At 49.9% G+C, this 17,479-nt stretch overlaps 1 protein-coding gene across 1 annotated transcript; it reads left to right on the forward strand.

Annotated features, from left to right (window-relative positions):
• Positions 1-418: 418 nt before the first annotated feature.
• On the forward strand, positions 419-16,811 carry DHX37 (DEAH-box helicase 37). Its single transcript, XM_077187816.1, has 27 exons — positions 419-609; positions 1,442-1,611; positions 2,607-2,719; positions 3,288-3,624; positions 4,205-4,353; positions 4,633-4,725; positions 4,825-4,921; positions 5,268-5,381; positions 6,189-6,290; positions 6,768-6,882; positions 6,999-7,094; positions 7,387-7,463; positions 8,072-8,210; positions 8,442-8,518; positions 9,281-9,513; positions 11,081-11,192; positions 11,776-11,882; positions 12,208-12,396; positions 12,566-12,690; positions 13,094-13,210; positions 13,321-13,493; positions 13,879-13,993; positions 14,384-14,521; positions 14,961-15,055; positions 15,514-15,587; positions 15,839-15,936; positions 16,446-16,811. Exons 1-27 carry the CDS (start codon positions 498-500, stop codon positions 16,526-16,528), a joined length of 3,450 nt encoding a protein of 1,149 aa, XP_077043931.1. The 5' UTR covers positions 419-497; the 3' UTR covers positions 16,529-16,811.
• The last annotated feature ends 668 nt before the right edge of the window (positions 16,812-17,479 follow it).

Consider the following 17,479-nt stretch of genomic DNA (forward strand, 5'->3'; position numbering starts at 1 on the left):
GTGCCTGATGAGGCTCTGAGGGGTGGGGTGGGATGGGATGGGATGGGAAGGGATGGGATCCATGGGAGAGGATGAGGTGGGGTGGGAGGGAATGGGTGGGATGGGATGGGATCCATGGGATGGGGTGGGGTGGATTGGGGTGGAATGGGATGGGATGGGGTGGGAGGGAACAAGTGGGATGAGATGGGGTGGGGTGGGGTGGAATGGAATAGAATGAGGTGGGATCGGGAGTCCCCAGTATGGGTTGGGGAGGGGGTGGGTCTCGATCCCGTGGGGCCGCCCCGCGCATGATCCCGTCCGCTCCCGGCCCTTCTCCGTCCCTTTCCCGCCTTTCCCCCGCCCATTCCCGCCCCCTTCCCGCCCCTTTCCGCCCTTCTCGCGAGACCCATGTGTCCCGGAAGTGGCGGCGCCGCGGGCCGCACGTGGGCCCGTACCGGGCCGTGCCGGGCTCTGTCAGGCCGTGCCCTGTCAGGCCGTGCCGTGTCCCCGCCATCGCCATGGGCCGAGCGCGCCGGCGGCACAACTGGAAGGCGCGGCAGGCGCAGGGTCCCGCGGCCCCGCCCGCCGCCGAGCCGGAGCTGCCGCTGGAGCTGCCGCTGGAGCTGGGAGGTGCGGCCGGGCCGGGCCGGGCTCACTGCGGTTCCCACCCGCACTGAAAGGGACCGGAGCTGCTGCCCTGCCTCTGCTGTGTTTTTATTACATTTTAATCGGAAGCGTTGTTGTTGTTTTAACCCTCCCTGGAGGCGGTGGGTTCCCGTCCCTGCCTGTGGCTCTCACCCCACCCTGGGGTCGGGTCCCAGGCTGGGCTCGGTGATCTCAGAGCTCTTTTCCAGCCGAATTCATTCCCTGGCTCCGTGATCTCGGATAAGCTCTGTTACAGCAGCGGCTGCCTCCAGGGAGCTCAGGAGTTCTGCTTGGGTCCCTCCCGAATCACTCAGTGGCTCCTTTATTTATTAAAACGGCTACTAAACATATTTCCTATGTTAAACATTCGCTTTCTCAAACTTCAAAAAAAAAAAGGCATTACTTCAAAAAATGACGTTTATTATTCTATTCGATTATTCTATTTTTATTATTCTATTAATGCAGTTTTTTAGTATTAAAATCCACTGGTGCCCAGGTGAGGCAGGACGCTGGGGAGTCACCCCAGGGCACACTGTGTCCTGACCCTGGGGGATTGAGCAAAAAGGCAAAAATTGCATAATATTGTTACATAAATCTTGGAGAATCACCCTCAGGACTATAGAAAGCTCAGGGTTATTGAATGCCCAGTTTTGAGGTCTTTTGCCCTTGCTGATGTTGCAGGATTTTCTTTTGGCTGGGCATGAGGGTTGTGTTTGTTAGAAGCAGCTAAATCTGGCCTGGTGCTTGATAAGCCTGCTAAGCAGTGTGCTAAAAATAATCCACCTGGCACGAGTGAATAATGCAACCTTTCCTTCAGATGGAGCAATGCTGAAGGGAATTGACCAAAGCAATGCCCTGGTCCTGCCAGCAAAAAAAGCCAAGAAGAAAAAAGTCTCTTGTGTTGTGCAGCAGCAGAAGAAACCCCTGAGCAAGAAACAGAAGAAAAACCTGCAGAAGATTTTGGAGCAGAAGGAGAAGAAAAAACAGGTATGTTGCTGTTTCTGGCAGCAGCAGCTTCTCAAATCTTAAATTCTTAAATTCTCTTCTCTTAAAATGAGGGTTTGGTATTGGTGAGTGGGGCGGGTGGGTGATGATGAGGATGGTGAGGGGTGTGAGCTGTCAGGGGGTGTCTGAGGTGTGAAATCTCGTGGGTGAACTCTCAGGGGTGTGCAGGTGCTGGGGGTGATGCTGCAGCAGCAGCAGCTGCCCCTTTGCTGGGCATTGGGGCAGAGATACAGCACCCAGGGGCTGCTGAGGGCAGCTCCAGGGGAGGAAGGCACTCCCTGCCCTCTCAGGGGCTGCAGGAACCTTTGTGGGCCCAGGTTCTGGTTCAGGGGCTGCAGGAACACATCCTTTGTGGGCCCAGGTTCTGTTCTGCCCAGGTGTCCCAGTGCTGTGATGCATCACTGGCAGTAAATGCTGGTTTTGCATTTTTAAAGCACTCTGTGAAATGGGTGCTGTGAGCACCTGCAAACCTCTCTGCACCCCAAGAGCTGTCAGTGCTTCTGAAATGCTTGTTGTGTATTTTCAGTGTGCAGGTAACAGCTTTTCTGTCTTTGTAAAACCTTTCCAGGCAGAATTCCTGGTCCTGTCAGTGCCTGGACAATGGCTTTCACAGAGGAGCTCTGGTTTTGAGGCAGGTTCACCCTGTGGCTCACACCTCCTGCCATGCCATGTCCCAGGGCAGGGATCTGAGGCTCCCATTGCTCCAGGCCTCATTCCAGTGGTTCAGTTCCAATCTCTTTTCCTTGCTGCTGTTTCTAGGGTGCAGCTGAGCTGCTCGCTGCTCTGATGTCAAGTCCCCATTTCTATTTTTGCTCTGGTACAGGGCTGAAATCTTCACCCTGGAGCAGCAGGAAGCTTTTCCAGCTGCACAGCAGGATTTGCCAGAGCACAGAGCACACCTTGGAATGCTCAAATCTTGCAATGAAATCCTTTCCTGGTCAAAGCAAGCACTGACTTTGGTTGTTTTCCCCAAACAGAGAGCTGAGCTGCTGAGCAAGCTGAACGAGGTCCAGGCTTCTGAGGCAGAAATGAAACTCCTGTACACAACTTCCAAACTGGGGACTGGGGGGCGCATGTTTCAGGCTAAAAGGTAAAGGGATTTTGGGGTGGAACCCTTGCAATTGATCACTCTGAACAGCAACATCCTGAGCTTTCCCTTGAGGTTTTTTTTCTTGGTGCAAACAGGTTCTTCAGAATGGATGGAGTTAAATAATTTGCTATTTTTCTTTTTTATTTGCTATAATTTGCTATATTTATTTTTATTTTTATCTGATAATGGGATAGTTATTTTCTTGGTCTTTCCTGCAGGATGAGGATGAGGAGGGTGACACAATCTGCAGGCTTTTAGCAGTTGTGCTAAACTGCAAAATTGGTGGATAAACACTTATTTTCTTGTGCTGGAAGACATCTACTGATGTTGACCATAGCTGCTAGATTTATCAAGAGCTGCATTCACAGATTAAACTGCAAAGATGCCCTCAGAAGAAATGGATGAACCCCAGGATAGAAAGGGCTTAGATACAAATCCATCCATCAAAGCCAAGGCTTTACCTGGCAGAGTTGTTAAAACCTCCAGGAGTGGAGATCTGTTTTTTGGGGAAGTCATGTCTGGTTTGAGGTGCCAGAACACAGTTCACAGGTGGATGTTTTGTTTCCAGGGTGACACAGGAGCCAAGGACTGATGTCCCTGAAAGGATCAGGAGCATCAGCGGTGCCAACAAGAGAAGGCACAGCTCAGGGTCAGAACCAGAGCTTGAGGAAGAGCCCAGCAGCTCTGAGGAGGAGGATGAGGAGGAGGAAGAGCAGAAAGAAGAGGCTGAGAAGTCCTCAGGCAGTGCTGTGAATGCTGCTGAAGAGGCAGAGGCAGGAGTGGGGAGGGCAGGGGCTGAGCAGCCTCTGGCTGGTCCCAGAGCCCCAGAGCCCCAGGCAGCCCCCAGCAGGGCTCCCTGCAAGCCTGCAGTGTTCATCCCTGTGCACAGGACTCCTGAGATCCAGGTGAGGCTCTGGGAGCAGCACAGTGCTTGTAACAGGGGCTGGGGAGGATGGTGGGCTCCAGCAGCAGGAAAACTCAGCTTGTTTTAGGGTATTAGCATTTATCTTTAGTTTCACGTACAGAATCTGTTAACAGTCCTTTATTGTCCTTTGCTGGAGAGTCTTCTGAAGTCCCTTTCAGCTCTCTGCTGTTCTGTACCTTATGCTGGGTGGTTTTGTCCCATTTGTTGTGGGCAGGGCATCGTACAAGAACAGGAAAAGCTCTGCACAAGTCTCAGCAGACAAGGCAGTTGTGAAATGAGTTTTTCCTTGAAGTGCCGTATTAAGAAACTCAAGGGACTCTGAAGTTTCACAAATTACAGTGCAGGGCTTGCCCTCTGCTTGCTGGGAAGCTGCTCTGATGACTCTGGTTCTCAGCCATGCTCGTGTGGAATGGACTGGTGTAGAGATTTCTGAGTCACAGGCTTGCAGAATTCCTTTTGTGGGTTTTATGGTCTGAGGAAGGGAACAGGTTTCAATCCCGAGGAAAACAAAAACGGAGCGAGAAACAATGCAACTAAAATGTGTGTTTTGCACTGTTTAGGAGGCAAGACTAAAGCTCCCCATCCTTGCTGAAGAACAAGTGGTCATGGAAGCCATTAATGACAATCCCATTGTGATCATATGTGGAGAGACAGGGAGTGGCAAAACCACCCAGGTGCCTCAGTTCCTCTATGAAGCTGGATATGCCAGGTAGGAGTTGGATTTTATATGCAGCAAAAGGAATTGCAGGGACAGCATTTTGGGAAAAACTTGTCTGGAATCCATTCATCTTCAGATGAGTACAGATACAACAGACGGGAATCCCAAAGCTCCCTGTCTGTGTTTTCATTCCAACTACAGCTAAGACTGAGGCTGTGTGACTGATGCCATTAATCTAGAGCCTTCAGTGAGAAATCCTGTTGTCCTTTTTGGGGCTGCTGCTCTGTTTAATGAAAACAATTCCTCCTTTTCCTGCCCTCACCCCTTTAGTTCTGGTGGCATCATCGGGATCACGGAGCCTCGGCGCGTGGCTGCCGTGTCCATGTCCCAGAGGGTGGCCAAGGAGATGAACCTGTCACACAGGTGAGCCTCAGAAAGCCTTGGGGCCTCGCTGGGGGGTGGCACTGAGGTGCTCTGGGGGTGACAAGGACTCTGTGCTTGTTCCTGGGTGTTTCCCCACAGGGTGGTTTCCTATCAAATCCGCTATGAGGGGAACGTCACGGATGAAACACAGATCAAGTTCATGACAGATGGTGTGCTGCTCAAGGAGATTCAGAAGGTAACTTGCTGTCCTCAGGGTTACAAAAAAGGGAATGTTTTTTGTATAGCTGGGAAGGGAGGCCAATGTGGACTTGTTGCCAGTCTTTCAATCAGAATCCCTCTCAGCACCAGGGATTTATTTCATCTCTACCCTTGATATTCCTGCCCAAGCCCCTAAACATTAGCTTATCTTGCTGGGGAAAATGGGAGTGAGAAGAGGCTTGGGAACCAGGCTGCCTTGTGTAGGGTGAGTGCATTAAAATGAGTGAGAAATAGAGCTGGGGATGGGCTCAGTGCTTGTGGGGTGTCCTGGCTCACATATCCTTGCTGGGGCCTCCTGTGCTGAAATCCATCTCTCCCCTCAGGACTTTCTGCTGTCCAAGTACAGAGTGATCATCATTGATGAAGCCCACGAGAGGAGCATGTACACAGACATCCTGATAGGCCTCCTGTCCCGCATCGTGCCCCTCCGCCACAAGGTGCTGTGATCCCTCAGGGTTAATTCTGTTCTTCACATTCTGGGCTGCTTTGGTGTGTGAGTCTGGGCTTCACGTCAGGGGATGCTGAGCTCTGTGCACAGAGCAGGGAGACAAAACAATTCCTGCTCCAGCTGGGGACCAAGGACAAATGATCCAAATCTCAGACCAAGAGCACAAACCCCGTGGGCTGGAGAGAGAAAAACAAGGGTGGGACTGCATGGGCTAAAGATTATGAACTAGTAATTAATTATGAATGAATTATGAATAATTGGACAATGAACTGCAAGATGCAAATGGGGCAGAACTGATCAAACTGAGAGACCCCGTGACCAGTGGGGCATTTTGGGACCATTTTGGTTCATCTTGGGTGCAGCCCTGGCTGGGCTCTTGTGCTGCCCAAGGTGGATCCATTCAAGCCTTCTAATAAATCCCTGCTTTATTCTTTAACTCTGTCCAGCCTCTGCTCTGGGTCAGCCTCAGGGCATCAGGATGGGCAGGGCTCCTGCTCTGGACATGGATGTGCAGGGGAGGGGATTTTCCACGTGAAGAGGCTCTGTGATGTGGAATTCCAAGGAAATCTGACAGAAATAACACTCAGTTAACACATTTCTCTTTCTGTATGGTTGAAGAGGCACAGAGCCCGCACCAAGGGGGAAATAGTACAGATCAGTACCAAGTGGTGACTTTTCAGGCCAAATCCAGTTCATCTGAGACTTACAGTGTAGAGAATTGAATTCCAGCAGCCTGGGGGAAAGCAGGGTGCTTGTTGCTGGTTGGGCACAGGGTGACAGATGTGTGTCCCTGCAGAAGGGGCTGCCCCTGAAGCTGATCATCATGTCTGCAACTCTGCGTGTGGAGGATTTCACTGCCAACACCAGGCTGTTCTCTGTTCAACCTCCTGTCATCCAGGTACTGTCCCCTCCCTGGGAGCCTCCATGAAACCAGTGACAAAACAGGGGCACTCTAATCTTTCCAGTTGGTGCTGAAATCTTTCAGAGAACCAATTTAAAAACAGTCATTTTGTTTAGGCTATTGTTTCTTTTGGGGCTTGGTGTTTTTCTTTCTACCTTTATCAGAAAACCGCCCTGGCAGAATCTGATTATCTTGAGAAACTCTTAAGTTATGGTTCAGGGGAACTAGAAAGCCTCAATCTGAGTTGATGGTGGGAAAGGGGGAAAAGCTTTGGTTTCTAGCATGGTTTTATGGTGGAGCAGACAACACCAGTGATTTCTGTGGGCTTGGTGTTTTGTAGGATACCAAACCCTGGATGTGAACAGAAATACAGGGTGAGCTTTTCTGGCTGTCCCATGCAATCATTGTGTGGAGTTATGACAGCACACAAACCCTTTATTATATAAATACCTTAATTTGGTGTTTGCTCTCCAGGTAGATGCAAGGCAGTTCCCTGTAACTGTTCATTTTAACAAGAAAACCCCCCTGGATGATTACAGTGGGGAGTGCTTCAGGAAGGTGTGCAAAATCCATCGGATGCTGCCTGCAGGTAGGAGAGCTTCACTGCTCAGAACCTCTCACATTGCTCATACTGAACATGACTAAAGTTTGTTGTTGTTATTGTTGTGTTTTTTCCTTTTTCTTTTGTTTTTTTTTCTCTTGCAGGTGGCATTTTGGTGTTTTTAACAGGCCAGGCAGAAGTTCACTCTCTGTGTAGGAGATTAAGGAAAGCATTCCCATACCAAAAAAACAACACTGCAGGTAATGCTGTAGAAACTGTTAAACTTCAAATTATCCTGCTGAGAAGTGAGCTTGTTTTGCATCCAAAAATGTGAAGTTTTGTTTTAAAACCACCAAAGACAAGGTTTGGGGAAAGTTGTGGGTGATTGTCATGACTGATGTTAAATTTTGTGCTGGTTTGAGTTTGGGAAAAAATCCTTTCCAGTTCCCCTCTGCCTTCAGTTTGCTTTTTCCACACTGTGCATCCCAGAAAGGTGGGAGTGTCCCCAGACTCCTCCACCTTTCCTGAGAGTGTCCCACTGCTGTTTTTCAGGAGGAGAGGATGACAAAGAAGACTCAGTGGAAGAAATCAGGAAATTCAAGAACTCGAGGAAGCGGAGGAGAGTCCTGGTAACGTGTGAGGGGTAGAGTTCCTCCAAGAGGCAGCGGGTGCCTCCCTGCAGGCAGCTCTGCTCTGTGGCTGTGCCTCTCACCAGCTCCTCCAGACCTGCCTGAAGCCCACAGGGGCCCCCTCAGTGCTGCTCTCACTGCTGCAGGGTCCTGCTGAAGCTCTGAATGTCATGGGCAGGAGATTGATTCAGGTTGAGCACTGACCACTAAAACTTGAATGCAAGGAGCTCCAGACTTGCTGGCTGCTCCTCATCTCACCATTTGTTACCCAAAATTTGGACTGGGTTTGGCAGAGAGATGAAATTCTAAGACTGACCGATCTTGACAGAAACTTTTGAACGTTTGTTAGGCACATCTGGATTAGGAGGCCAGTTCTCTTCTTTCTCAGCATGTTACAATAAATGACAATACGTAGAGGTGGAATGGGATTTGGCATTGTATGCTTTTGCAATGCCTCCAATTTAAAAAATGTCTCATTTGGAAATACTTTATTTTGCACCTGAGAAGGCCTAAGAAATGTGAGTCTCAGCTTTGCTTTTAAAGCAATGCAAGGTGCTGCTTGTGTCCCCCTGTTAATGTGCTGTTTTCATCTTCCCTCTCTTTCTCAGACACTCCCCAAAATTGATCTGAACAATTACTCTGTGGTGCCACCAGATGAAGGAGATGAGGACAGAGACTTTGACAGCGATGATGATGCTGCAGGCTCTGATCTTGACCTGGACTTAGGAGATGGAGACTCAGAAGAAGGTTTGGCACATGTGAAAGAAGGAATCCCTGTCCCCTGTGAAAGGAGTGACTTGAGTTGTTTGTCCTGTGCTGAGCTGTGGCACCAGAGCAGCAGTGTTATGGCAAAGCTGTTCAGGTTTTCCAGTCCCAGTTACTGGTACCAGTTTGTACCAGTTGCTTTCCTGGTTTTGGTGAAATGGTGTTGGTTCAGATGTTGCTGGGACTGAGCAGTGTTGGTTTGTTTCCCCACAGATGAGAAATCTGACTCATCCCTGCCCCTGTATGTGCTCCCACTCTACTCCTTGCTGGCACCAGAGAAACAGGCAAAGGTAAAGTGATTTATTGTCACAGTGAGCTGGAGATCTTACAGATAACAGTGATCATTGTCTGAAATCACACCTGAGATGAAATTCCCATCTTGGACTGTTCTGTCAGCTGGAATGGCCCAGTGGGCAGGTTGGGCTGGGGTGTCCCTGATGTGCCACTCCAGCAGGGTGGGACAGGTGATCAGCCACAGCCCTGCAGGGTCTCTGAGTCCATCCTGGCCCTGGGCAGGTGGAGATGCTGCTGCCAGCAGGCAGCTTGAGCAGATTGCTGTGTTCCCTGCTGTCTCTGGGGGCACCAGCATGTCTGAGCACCACTCAGTGACTCAGTGCTGCTTTGTGCCCCACCTGCAGCCCCTGGGGTCGTTTCTGAGGCTTAACCCAGCTGGACAAAGAGCTGGAGACAGGGAGTTAGGGCTCTGCTCTGACTCCTGCCTTCCCCTTGCAGTGCCATATACACTGCCATGCCTTTGCAGCCCATCCAAGACCACTGCCTGCCCCTTTCCTTGCCCTTTTCCCTGCCCCCCTTTTCCCTGCCCCCCTTTTCCCTGCCCCCCTTTTCCCTGCCCCCTTTTCCCTGCCCCTTTTCCTTGCCCCCTTTTCCTTGCCCCCTTTTTCCTTGCCCCCTTTTTCCTTGCCCCCTTTTTCCTTGCCCCCTTTTCCCTGCCCCCTTTTTCCTTGCCCCCTTTTCCCCTGCCCCCTTTTCCTGCCCCTTTCCTGCCCGTCCCCTGCTGGCACTGCCCTCCCATGCCCACCCCTCTCTCGCAGGTGTTCCGCCCTCCTCCTCCGGGCACCAGGCTCTGTGTGGTGGCCACCAACGTGGCAGAGACGTCCCTGACCATCCCTGGCATCAAGTACGTGGTGGACAGTGGCCGGGAGAAGCGGCGCTGCTACGACAGGATCACGGGGGTCTCGTCCTTCAGGGTGTCCTGGGTGTGCCAGGCCTCGGCCGAGCAGCGCGCCGGCCGCGCCGGCCGCACCGAGCCCGGCCACTGCTACAGGTCAGCCCTGCTGCCAGCACAGTGCCCTGCCTCAGCAGCAGGGGTGTGCCTGCCTCCCCTGGAATGGAAAATGTAAACCCCTAACCCCCCCCTTTTCCAAGTTGTTACAGGTTTTAAATTAAGGGGCTCTCATGTGGCGGTGTTTGAGGGCCCCAGGATGAGGGAAGAGATGAGAATCTTGGCTCCGTGTTTCAGGAGGCTGATTTATTATTTTATGATATATATATTATATTAGAATTATATATTAAAACTATACTAAAAGTCTCAGGGTCTCTGCTGCTCAGAGTGACCCGAGATGCATTAGAAAGTCTCTTTTCCCAGCCTGGCACTCAAAGGAGGATTCAGAACTCTTCATTTCTGTCTCAGGGTTGTTCATTGTTCTTTATCTGTAAAATTCTTTCTCCTGTCCAGCCGAGGTCCTCTCAGCAGGACACTCAGAAGCACTCTGCCTCTCTGGGGTGGTGTTATCTTTTTATACTAAAATCTACCTGTACAATATTTACAATTACTTCCCAACACCTGTCACCTATGTTAGACAGTGAGCTTCTACTCTAAACCAACCTAAAAGTGCCACCATCACAGCAGAAGATGGAGGCCAAGAAGAAGAAGGAGAAAGGCTGGACATGGCCATATTCCTCCATCTTGTCCCCTGAACCCTCATTCTAAAAACCCCCAAAATCAATTTTTTCACCCTGTGATAAATTCATTATCATTCTACTTAAACTTTCGTGGCTTGCAGATCTTCATATAAAGGTTGGTAATTGTTTTTTGCAAGGGCTGAATCAAAGGCACAGGGGTCTTGTGCTCTGTGCCAAGGTCTCTGAGCCCTCTGGGCAGGGGCTCGACCCCTCCAGGGCAGCCAGAGGAATTTCCTGGGTTCTGGCATAAAAGAATAGAAGAAAAGGTTTCATTAGAAGGCTTGCAAGGAATAGAAAGGAATGATAACAAAATCTTGTGACTGACCAGAGAGTCTGAGACAGCTGGACTGTGATTGGCCATTAATTAGAAACAACCACATGAGCCCAATCCCAGATGCACCTGTTGCATTCCACAGAAGCCGATAACCATTGGTTACATTTCGTTTCTGAGGCCTCTCAGCTTCTCAGGAGAAAAGATCCTAACAAAAGGATTTTTCATAAAATATGTCTTTGAAACTCTCAGGCAAAAAAATATGGGAGCAGGGAATAACAGTTCTTCAATAGGGAAGAAAATAAAGAAAGATAAACAATGCAGTGAATTAAAACAACACTGACAGAGTCAGAACACAGCCTGTGGGTCAGGGTGTTGGTAGCAGTCTAACTGGAGATGTGGCTGCAGCCCTCCTGCATTTCTCTTGCTGTAAACTCTTATTTTCATGGTCAGGTCAGATTTCACCATGGCCAGGTGGATTTAACTCTGAGCCAAGTTAACTTGTGAATAAGGCAAATGCCCCAACCTGTAAATAATGATATGATGATGTAAATACTATCCACAGCTGCCTTTTTCTTTTTTTAATCCTTTGCTAGTTTTTTCCTGCATATCTTTTGAGTTAAAAATTAAGTATCTAATAATACTTCTGGTCCACCAGGTTATACTCTTCAGCAGTTTTCATGGACTTTGAGAAATTTTCTGCTCCAGAAATAACGAAGCGACCAGTGGAAGACTTGATTCTGCAAATGAAGGCATTAAATATAGAAAAGGTGAGTTGGAAAGGGCTTTGTACCACAGCACCCATTAAAGTGGTTGCCCTTAGGAGCCAGAAACAAACAGAAATGTATTTTATGGTCATTGCTTGAAGCTGTGCCTTGTGGCAGAAATTCAGATCCTGAGAGTCCATTTTGGTTCTGCACATTGCAGAAACTGCTCTGAATTCCACTAGGCCTTAACAGACATGTTTGTTAGAGCTGTAAATGCTTTCTTGTATTCTTAGAGGTTAAAAAAACCCTGTCTAAACAGGGTCTGCGTTCTGGAGATACTGGAGCACTTTCAGAGAGCACAACATTTAAATCAGACCTTCAGCAGCCTGCCCTGGGCGGTGCCCGCAGTCAGTGGCTGCTGGAGGTGATTCTGCTGTTCCTGTTTCCTCCTGTTCTTGTTCCAAGCATTTCCTGCCATTCTGTGTCCTTTCCTTTCGCTCCTGGCAAACATCCTGAGTGTTTTTCTTTGTCCCACGTAACCAGAGGGGAGGATTTCACTCCCTTGCAGGGCTCCTCGCTGTGCTCAGACTGTTTCCCAGTGGGTGCTGTCAGTGTGGACTGAGGGGCTGTGCTCTTGTTTCCCTAGGTCATCAACTTCCCATTCCCAACCCCTCCTCCCACGGAAGCTCTGGCAGCAGCTGAGGAGCTGCTGATAGCCCTGGGTGCCCTGAAGGAGCCCCCCATGACAGGAAGGTAATGCCTGTGATGTCCTGCACTCTGGGCTCTGCTCTGCTCTCATCCCACACCCAGGGATGTCCTTTGGCTCACAAACTGCCACCAGCTCAGTCTCTGGTGCCCTCTGTTTGTGTGGGCAGGGAAACACCTGCTGGGAGCCCCAGCAGGGCTGCTGGGAGCTGTGGGAGGAAGAGGAACCTTCCCCCTGACCTTGGGGACCAGCACACAACAAAACCTGAGAAAACACCTCAAATTTATTGGGTTATTAATTACAGAACGGGGAGCACTAACCTGTTCTCAATCAAAGTTACCTCGTGACATGAGCTCTCTTTTCCCTGCCCAGGCTGAAACAGCAGCTGGCAGCAAAGCTGAGCTGCCCCATCAGTGCCCTGGGCAGGGTGATGGCCACTTTCCCCGTGGCTCCCCGCTATGCCAAGATGCTGGCCCTGAGCAGGCAGCACCAGTGCCTGCCCTACACCATCACCATCGTGTCTGCCATGACTGTCAGGGAGCTCTTTGAGGAGCTGGACAGGTGAGTGGCTGAGCCTGCCTGTGTCCCAGTGTCACAGCAGTGTCACAGTGTCACAGCAGTGTCCCTGTGTCACCCCGTGTCCCAGTGTCACCCTGTGTCACCCCGTGTCCCTGTCACCCTGTGCCCTGCAGGCACAGCTCTCACAGCTGCTGCTCTGTGTTCCTTGCAGGCCAGCAGGCAGTGAGGAGGAGGCAGCCCAGCTGAAGAGGAGGAGAGCCAGGTTCTTGCAGATGCAGAAGGTCTGGGCTGGGCAGGGGCCCATGCAGAAGCTGGGGGACCTCATGGTGATGTTAGGTAAGTATCTGTAAGTATCCTTTCTGTATTCTTTAGTATATTTTAGTGTAGTATTCTTTAATATCATATAGTATCTTAAAATAATAAATTAGCCTTCTGAGAGCATGGAGCCAGATTCATCATTCCTTCCAGCCTTCTGTAAGTATCCTTTCTGTATTCTTTAGTATAGTTTAGAATAATATAATGTAATGTAATGTAATACAATGTAATATCGTTCTTTAATATATATTACCTTAAAGTAATAAATTAGCCTTCTGAGAACATGAAGTCATCATTCCTCCCTTTGTCTGGGCACCCCACAAATACAATAGCAACCCTGAAATGACTCATAGCCTGGGACAGTGCTGTCCCTCTGCCTGTGGGTTTCATGAGGAGCTGACAGTGACCCCCTGTGTCCCCCCAGGAGCAGTGGGGGCCTGTGAGTACTCTGGCTGCACCCAGCAGTTCTGTGAGCAGAACGGGCTGAGGCACAAGGCCATGCTGGAGATCCGGCGCCTGCGAGGGCAGCTCACCACTGCAGGTGAGGGGCTGGGGGGAAATGCTGTGCTGGGTCTCCTCTGGGGGCTGGCACAGCCACAGGGAGCTGAGTCCTGTCCTGCTGCACCCCCTGTCCCCTGGCTTTGCCCGCAGTGAACTCGGTCTGCAGGGATGCTGGGCTCTACGTGGACCCCAAGATGGAGCCCCCAACAGAAGCTCAGGTCACCTACCTGAGGCAGATTGTGCTGGCAGGGCTGGGGGATCACCTGGCCAGAAGGGTGCAGGCAGAGGAGCTGCTGGATGACAAGTGGAAAAATGCCTACAAGGTGAGCAGCTTGCCTGGCCTCGGTTCCTCCTCCCTGTGTGGCAGAAACCTGTGCCAAGCCCAGGTGTCTGGCTGGGTGCAGCTCTGGGATGTCTGTGCTGGCTTCCTCTCTGTGGAACTGAGTTTGCAGTGTTGCCATTTCCTGGTGTTCACGTAGGAAATGTTATAAAAGAGCTGAGAAGTACCATGAGTTCATCCTGTGTACCATGAGACATCTTGCTTGGTGTCTGCAGAGAAGGTGAAGCAGAAAATGATGGGGTTATTAAAAACCTCCATCACTTCAAGAAATCTTACAGATGTACACCTGAGAGAGGCTGAAATGAGGTGCAGTGAGGACACTGGATTGTTAGTAACTTACTGTGCTTCAATCTTTGTGCCTCTTTCAGACTGCACTCCTGGAGGACCCAGTGTTCATCCACCCCAGCTCAGTCCTCTTCAAAGAGCTGCCAGAGTTTGTGGTGTACCAGGAGATTGTGGAGACCACCAAGCTGTACATGAAAGGTGAGTGCTGTGTGCTGAGCAGCTCACACTGCCTTGGCAGAGTGTTTTCCCCTGTGCTGTGCTTTCTGTGTGACTCCTGGCATTTGGATCCTTAAGGCTTCCTTCATCTGGATCAGGAGATAAATCGGCCTTTTTTTTTAATTTATCTGGCAGAATTAGCTGGAGCAAAGCTCAGCTTCTGAAATATCTGCTTTGCCCTAGCCCTGCCAACCACAGCTGCCTGCTGCTGATCTCTGAACAGATTTTTTACAACATAAAAAGTTTGAAAAGAATCGAGGACAAGTAAATCTGTGGAGATGAGACCCTGACCATGCCCTGCACCCCTGGGGCTGCCAGTGAGCTGTGGCCCTTGGCAGCAAACCTGCATGCAGGTGTGTTTTCCCTCCTCAGGTGTGTCTGCAGTGGAGCCTGAGTGGATCCCTGCCCTGCTGCCCCCCTACTGCCACTTTGGGAAGCCTCTGGAGAATCCCCCTCCCTCCTACTGCCCTGGCACAGGCCGGGTGCGCTGCCACAGACCCAGCGTCTTCTGTAAGTGTCCCCAGGAGCTCCTGCCTCTGCCAGGAAGGCCCAAAGAGGGGCTTTGGGCACCTCCACGGGGTTTGCAGCATTTAAATATTGGATTTCCCACCGAGATGGGCACCTTCATGGGGTTTGCACCATTCAAATATTGGATTTCCCACTGAGATGGGCACCTCCACGGGGTTTGCACCATTCAAATATTGGATTTCCCACTGAGATGGGCACCTCCACGGGGTTTGCACCATTCAAATATTGGATTTCCCACCGAGATGGGCACCTCCACGGGGTTTGCACCATTGAAATATTGGCACATCTCACTGGGATGGGCACTGGGAAGGCTGGCAGTGCCCTCCCCACTTGTCGTGGCCCCTGTGCTGTCCCCCTGCCTGGCAAGGTGCCCTCCTGGGGGAGCAGGGAGGGGACCTGGGCTGTTTTGTGTTGTTTGCAGACCGGGTGGGCTGGCAGCTCCCTGCTGTGGAGGTTGATTATCCCCCAGGAATCGATCGCTACAAACACTTTGCCAGGTTCCTGCTGGAAGGGAAGGTGAGTGTGCTCCAGCCACACCATTTTCCTCATGTTACCATTCATTTTTTAGCCCAGTTTTTGGAGGAGATGAACCTTATGGCTTCATTCTTTTGTGCCTCCCCGTTGCTCATCACTTGCTGGTGGATGGAAGAGTTTGTTGTGGTTGATGAGGTGGGAAAGGGATCTTTAAAACACAAAAAAAAGGCAGGAAAATCAGTATTTCAGTGAAAGACACTCCCAAATTTAAGTCCTGGTTTTGCAAAGTAAAAAAAGCCAATAGCCCATGTCTTTGTCCAGCCTGGGACAGAAGAATTGTCCAACAAGTCAGGACAAGATTATGGACACGGGGATGGGAGGAGATGGTGATGGAGAATATGACATGGAAATCTGTAGTAGCACAAGTTCATTGATGGTTGTTATCATATCACAATTAATTTACTTTATTCATTATCTAATTGTTGTAACCAATCTTCCAGGTCATTAAAAAGCTGAGTTCTTACAGCCAGTGCCTGCTGTCCAGTCCCCTCATTATGCTGAAGACGTGGTCCAAGTAAGTGGTTAAAAACAAACCTCAGGCCCTTGTCTCCACCAAACACTTTTCAATGCCTTTCTAAATTTTAAAAAATTCAATGCTGAGAAGGGTGGTGGAGATTGTGATCTTGGCAGAATGGGTTTCCTCACCAGGAAAAGCTGTGTCCCAGGAGAGCTGGTGGTGGTGAGGGCCGTGCAGGACACGCTGAGCTCTGCTGAGCTCTGCTGGGATAATGAACATTGGTTTATTGCTCCATTTCTCTGATTCAGACTTCAGCCCAGGACAGAAGCCCTCCTGCAGGCTCTGGTTAAAGAAAACTGTGATAATCGTGATGCTTTGGTGGCTGCATGGAAGAAAAATCCTAAATGTGAGTGTTCTGCTTGCCTAATTATCAGTCATGTCAGTGGGGTACCTTGAGCACTATTGAATTATAATTTCAAAAAATGGACTATTTCACTTGTTAAGCTCCAAATATTTCCTATTTTCTTACCAGAAGCAGTAGTACCCTGTGCTTGATTCTTGTGAAAAATGACAGAAACCACTTCAGAAAGCAACATTTATTTGTATTCTAAGATTTATTTTTTTTTTCTGTAGTTGTAACCACAGTTAAAATGTACAGACTATGGTATGACTGTCCATGAATATTGAGGTTTTTTCTTCCTGGTAAAATGGAATTTCTTCAATATTGGGGTGCCAGATGATAGGAATTCTTCCCAGCAGCAGCAAGGTGCTGCAGGGATGGCTCACACAGATTCCTGTGGATGCTGCCACCCGTGCCTGCCCAGCAGTGGGTGCTGGTCCTGGCTCCAGTGGGTCTGGTGCTCCCTCAGGGGATTTTTCCAGCCCAACTCAGCGTCTGCTCCTCTCCCCCTGCAGATCTGCTCACAGCCTATTGCCAGTGGGTGCCCGAGGCCCTGCACCAGGAGCTGGCCCTGAAGTGGCCACCAGTGGCCCTGTGACCCTTGCTGCTGATGGACTCCTTTGCTCCAGGGTGTCTGGAGAGCTTTTCAAGGGTCTCCTTGGAAATCTGAAACAGATGGACTCACCAACTGTAGGAATACCTTTTTGTAAGCTTTCCCAGAAGCCCTGCCAGCTGTTGGGCTGGTTTTTCATAATATTAATGTTTGGATAATTTTATCCATTGTATTTTGTGGAGATTTTTCTTTTTTTTAACCTGAAGTTTGTCTTTGGACTATATTAGTCGTATGAGCTGTAATAAATATGTAAAATTCTTGGTCTGGATGGGAGAAATGTTTTCTGTGTGGGATGCTGCAGTGAGCAGAATATCAGAGCTGTGCAGGCGCCTCTTCACAGGTGTCAGAGCCTGGGCAGCAGCTCAGGACAGGAAGCACAAAAATGAGGAAACTCTTGGGTTGGGATAGGAATGGTTTAATTAGTGAAGGGAAGATTGAGTTTACCTTCCCCTTCACCTGAATCTTTTGGGTCTTGGTAAACCCAGTGCTCACTGTGCTGCTTGTGGGCTGCTGCTTGTGACACTGCTGCAGGAGAAAGTGTGGACAGGGACCCTCCTGTCCCTGTGTTCTGAAGGGAACTGGCGCAAGAAACTGGCTGGATGTGTGTCCATAATTCCAACGTACTTCAGGGGAGAGGCCAGAGCACAGGCAAGCATTAAAAACATCTAAAGCTGAAGAAACAGCAACTTTAGATCTGCAGCCACAAGGAAAGCAGCCCGTTGGTGTGTTTTCAGTCAAACACTGGGTTTTGGGGTTTTTTCAGCACCAGTGGGTTTGGGATGTCCCCAGGCAGGAGGATGCTGGGGGCTCCTGACAGGGCACCTTTTTTTAGCAGGAATTGCAGCACAAGTCTGCAGATTCTGCTGCGGGGAGGGAAGAAAATCAACAGTTATGGAGTGTATTGGGAAATTTCGGCTCTTGAAAATGGGGCAGAAA

This window comes from Agelaius phoeniceus, chromosome 18 (assembly GCF_051311805.1).
Source record: "Agelaius phoeniceus isolate bAgePho1 chromosome 18, bAgePho1.hap1, whole genome shotgun sequence".
Lineage (NCBI taxonomy): Eukaryota > Metazoa > Chordata > Aves > Passeriformes > Icteridae > Agelaius > Agelaius phoeniceus.